At 38.4% G+C, this 3,917-nt stretch overlaps 1 protein-coding gene across 2 annotated transcripts in view; it reads right to left on the minus strand.

Moving 5' to 3' along the window:
• The window catches only part of LOC134635877 (sodium- and chloride-dependent GABA transporter 2-like), a 14,004-nt gene extending 10,087 nt beyond the window's left edge, over positions 1–3,917 (minus strand). The window contains exons 1-5 of one of the 2 annotated variants that reach the window (XM_063485514.1): positions 3,377–3,917; positions 3,137–3,271; positions 2,398–2,538; positions 2,149–2,230; positions 1,734–1,866 (exon numbers count right to left, since the gene is read on the minus strand). In XM_063485514.1, the coding sequence (XP_063341584.1) occupies positions 1,734–1,866; positions 2,149–2,230; positions 2,398–2,538; positions 3,137–3,271; positions 3,377–3,578 (693 nt within the window). In that variant the 5' untranslated portion in view covers positions 3,579–3,917. Of the gene's footprint in view, positions 1–1,733; positions 1,867–2,148; positions 2,231–2,383; positions 2,539–3,136; positions 3,272–3,376 lie in introns of those variants that run through there. The other variant, XM_063485515.1, reaches the window with a different exon arrangement.

A 3,917-nucleotide genomic window follows, 5' to 3' on the forward strand; every position in this document is an offset into this window, starting at 1 on the left:
AAGTGGGTTAGGAAACAGCTGCAGGTGTCACATCTGTCACATTCAATTTTGGATGAATGTGCAAAGTGCTTTTCCCTGCTGTATTGTGTTGTCCGCTTTAGATACTGAGCAACTCCTACTGAGCAACTTTTATCAAACTGTACTGTACATTGAAAAAATGTGGATGAAGGGGTAGCAGTAGATCAAAATTTGAAAACAAGTCCTGATCAAGCATTCAATTCAATTCAATTCAATTTTATTTATATAGCGCCAAATCACAACAAAAGTCGCCTCAAGGCGCTTTATATTGTACAGTAGATAGCACAATATTAAATACAGAGAAAAACCCAACAATCATATCATATGACCCCCTATGAGCAAGCACTTTGGCGACAGTGGGAAGGAAAAACTCCCTTTTAACAGGAAGAAACCAGAACCAGGCATGGCTATGTAAGACTGGGTAATGCACACTGACTTAATGTGCTGTGCCCTCCAGTAGCTACTGTGCTTGTGTGCCTTTATTCTAGTGTTTCTAATGCATGCATTAACATAGAGAATTGCAGGATGTGAGTTTGCAGACGTCAGTTTGTGTCATGGGGCAATACTCACCCTGTGCACCATGCAAGCACAGCAGCCACTAGCCAAAAGTTTCAACAATCAGAAGAAAATATGTTTGGGTTTTGTTTATGGTTGCTTGTACCTCCTGTGTTAGTGTATTAACAGTGCAACAGTGCAGTTATTTGCTTTATAACTATGTGAAAATGTCTTCAAAAATACATGAATGGATGGTTCTAATTGCCAGTTATACAGCTGATACTGTGTAATTTGACCAGATGCTAAAGCATGAGTAAAACAGTTAGAGAATAAAACTATGTTGTTCTGATGTTGGAGTTTTACCCAAGCTAACACAATACACATTTAGCACAGAGTTATTATAGTTTTGCATTTTCTATTTTTTATAGCATTTTATTTGGTTTTTAGAATGGGTTTGATGATTTCAGTTTAGTATTTATTGTTTGAAAATGTTGCAAATGTTCTGTTTGTTTCAGTTCATTTTTATTTGTTTTAGTGTTAGTTTTAGTCTTTTCAAGATTATATAGAAGGCATAGGTCAGAAGCAAGATTTCAGAAAGTCTCAATAAACACTCACATCAAATCCTTATTATGCTAGTTTGAAATTTTAAAATGAACAAATACTAAAAGTAAGATGAGTCCCTCAATATTTTATTTTATTTTTATTTCCAATTTCACAAAACTGTTTACTTTCTTTTCTTTTTTCTTTTTTTTAAAAAGCCTAGTTTTTATTTTTATTTTAGTTAACTAAGCTGCCTAATGTTAGTTTTTAGTTTAGTTTTAGTTAGCTCTAATAACCTTAGTTTAGCCTTCAAATATAAAACAACCCAATGATTTATACAAATTTTATGTGGAAATACATACATTCTGCAACCCTCTAATGAAAATGGATTTGATTTTTAATAAAGGCTCTTTTATTGCTAATTCAGACATCTTGGATTTTTGTATTGAGTCAGTTTTTCGTTGTTTGTTTGCTGTCCACAAGCACGATGTTCCACAAGGCTCTAGGTTAAATCCTGTTATTTTTTTTAGTGTACATTCTCTCATGAGGCCACATTATCAGGACTTTTAAAATCTTTTTAGAATGATTTTATGATATGATATTATGAATTTTCTTGTTTGTTTTTTAAAGGAAAAAATAAAAAAATAAAAAATAAAATGTTCAATTTTTAAATTACTAACCTTTCCTGTCGACTTGATACCCTTCCAAACACAAAAGTAGCAGATAATCCAGCTGAGGATGAGACAAAGGACCAGTTCCCATCGCAAGCCCCCAACTTCCTCAATACCACCAGAGACCTTTAAAACTCGACGCCTGGTCAAATGAAGGGAGCAATGATGTGGGTGAGAGACCACAAATGAATGGCAGGTGAAAGGGAAGGACATGTGGAAATTGGGAGGGAGGAAAACTGAATGCAAGAGTGGATGACTGACTTATGACAAAAAAAGTGTGGGAGGAAGTGGAGAGTTAAAAGAAAACATCTGAAAATTATCATAAAGAAAGGAGGAGAGAGGGAACGAGACAAGTAAGGGAGGGGAGTGAAAAAGGGAAAAAAAGGCATTCTGTTTAACTTGTGTGAGCTGACTATATGCTTACTGCCAGAACTCCACAACAGGAAGAGTAGTGTTCAGTCTGGACGTCATACTCAGATTCAGATGGCTTAAGTCCAAGCATGAGTCTGGTAGGGAAATAAAACATCAGCAAGGTAAAAATGCCCATTTACAGTGTCAGAGGTGTTGCCTTCAAATTATATTTCATATATTCTATATTCAAAACTATTACAGCACACAGCAAGCAATGCATACAATAACCACTGCTTTTTAGAATATACCTGTACTGTAGTACCTGTGTTCCAGTAGTGTCCACATGTGGCCCAAGGTAAATCCCCACTGAAAGACTGGAACAGGTAAAAGAACGCCCATGCCAGGATTATAACATAAGATGTTGCACTGAATGCGATGATTAAGTGACTGGCATAGCCCATGCCTAAAATAAACAAATAAATTAAAAAAAATTGGTAAGGGCCAATTATTGAAACAGTTCTGTTCTTGCACAGCACCTAAAGTCTGAAAGCTAAAAGGTGCGCAAAGGAAACACCGCAGACGTAAGCTATATAAAAGTGTAATGTCAGTCGAAACATTGTGTAAACACTTTCTCTTTCCAGAGGTCTAATTATATAAATAAGGTCGTTTTGCGATGAAGCAGGAGTATAACTGGAATTTAACCAACATATTTATGAAATGCATTCATGTGGTTCTTACACTTAACAATAATGCGTGTAGTAATCTTTTTACACGAGCATAAATAATTTATCACTCTTCCTCTTCCAGTAGCAGTGATTACTTTCCTACTGGAAGTGTAAACAACTTCCCCTCTGGCACCTTGCCTCTACACTGTTTGTTGTTGGACCGAGACCATTTTTAGACACGGAGGCGGTCTCAGCGGTGTTTCTAGGGGAATAATCGAGCACGCATAAAAAATAGACTAGGATACAAGCCTGTTGGTTGATATAAGGACTCACCGAATATGTATAAATTATGACTGACATTTAGGAGAAAAGTTTGGGGAAGTTCATTTTAATTACCTTGAAAGAGCGGACAAATCCTTCTCCAGCAAGTAATCCCCCCCTGGCTAGTGTACTGTCCCAAGGCAGTCTCAAGGAAAAAGAGGGGGATCCCGCACGTGAATATGAACAAGATGTATGGGATGAAAAACACACCTGTAAGAAAGGCGGAATTTTTCGTTGTTTACACAAGGAGAAAAAAAATACCGTTGGACAAAATGTGCTTGACAACTAAGAGCGTCTCTTTACGCTATCACCCACCTCCTCCGTTTCTGTAGCACAGGTAGGGGAACCTCCACACATTCCCGGGTCCAATGATTGCACCCATCACAGTCAATATGAACTCGGCTTTGGTTCCCCAGTGCCCCCTTCCTTCCACCTCTTCAGCCTTCTCTGGGTGACTGTTTGGCACACAAGCTGTGGAGGTGCCATTCTTGCCGTCTGTGGTAATCTGTTCCCCCATTTAAATGGTTTACTTGGTGCCAGATTTCCTTTGTTTCTGTGTAAAGTTCCCCGCGCACTGGACTAAACCTCACACGGGGTTGGTCACACGAATATGAAGCTAAAGATGCCCTAATGTGGCAGCGGCTCTGTTACTGTGACTTGTGTTGGCTGAGAGGGGTACTCGCCTACTTAAGCTGCAGAGAAATGTGTGTTTTGTGGGGTGCAGGGGGGAAAGAGTGATGAAAGAAGCTTGTGATGGGGTCTACTGCTCCGCCTTAATTCATCCGACACCGACAGCAAAACAAAGCCTGGAGTACTGAACATTTCTACACATTATTCATCCTCCTGAGAGCAAAGG

Source organism: Pelmatolapia mariae, linkage group LG10_11 (genome assembly GCF_036321145.2).
Source record: "Pelmatolapia mariae isolate MD_Pm_ZW linkage group LG10_11, Pm_UMD_F_2, whole genome shotgun sequence".
Taxonomy (NCBI): Eukaryota; Metazoa; Chordata; class Actinopteri; order Cichliformes; family Cichlidae; genus Pelmatolapia; species Pelmatolapia mariae.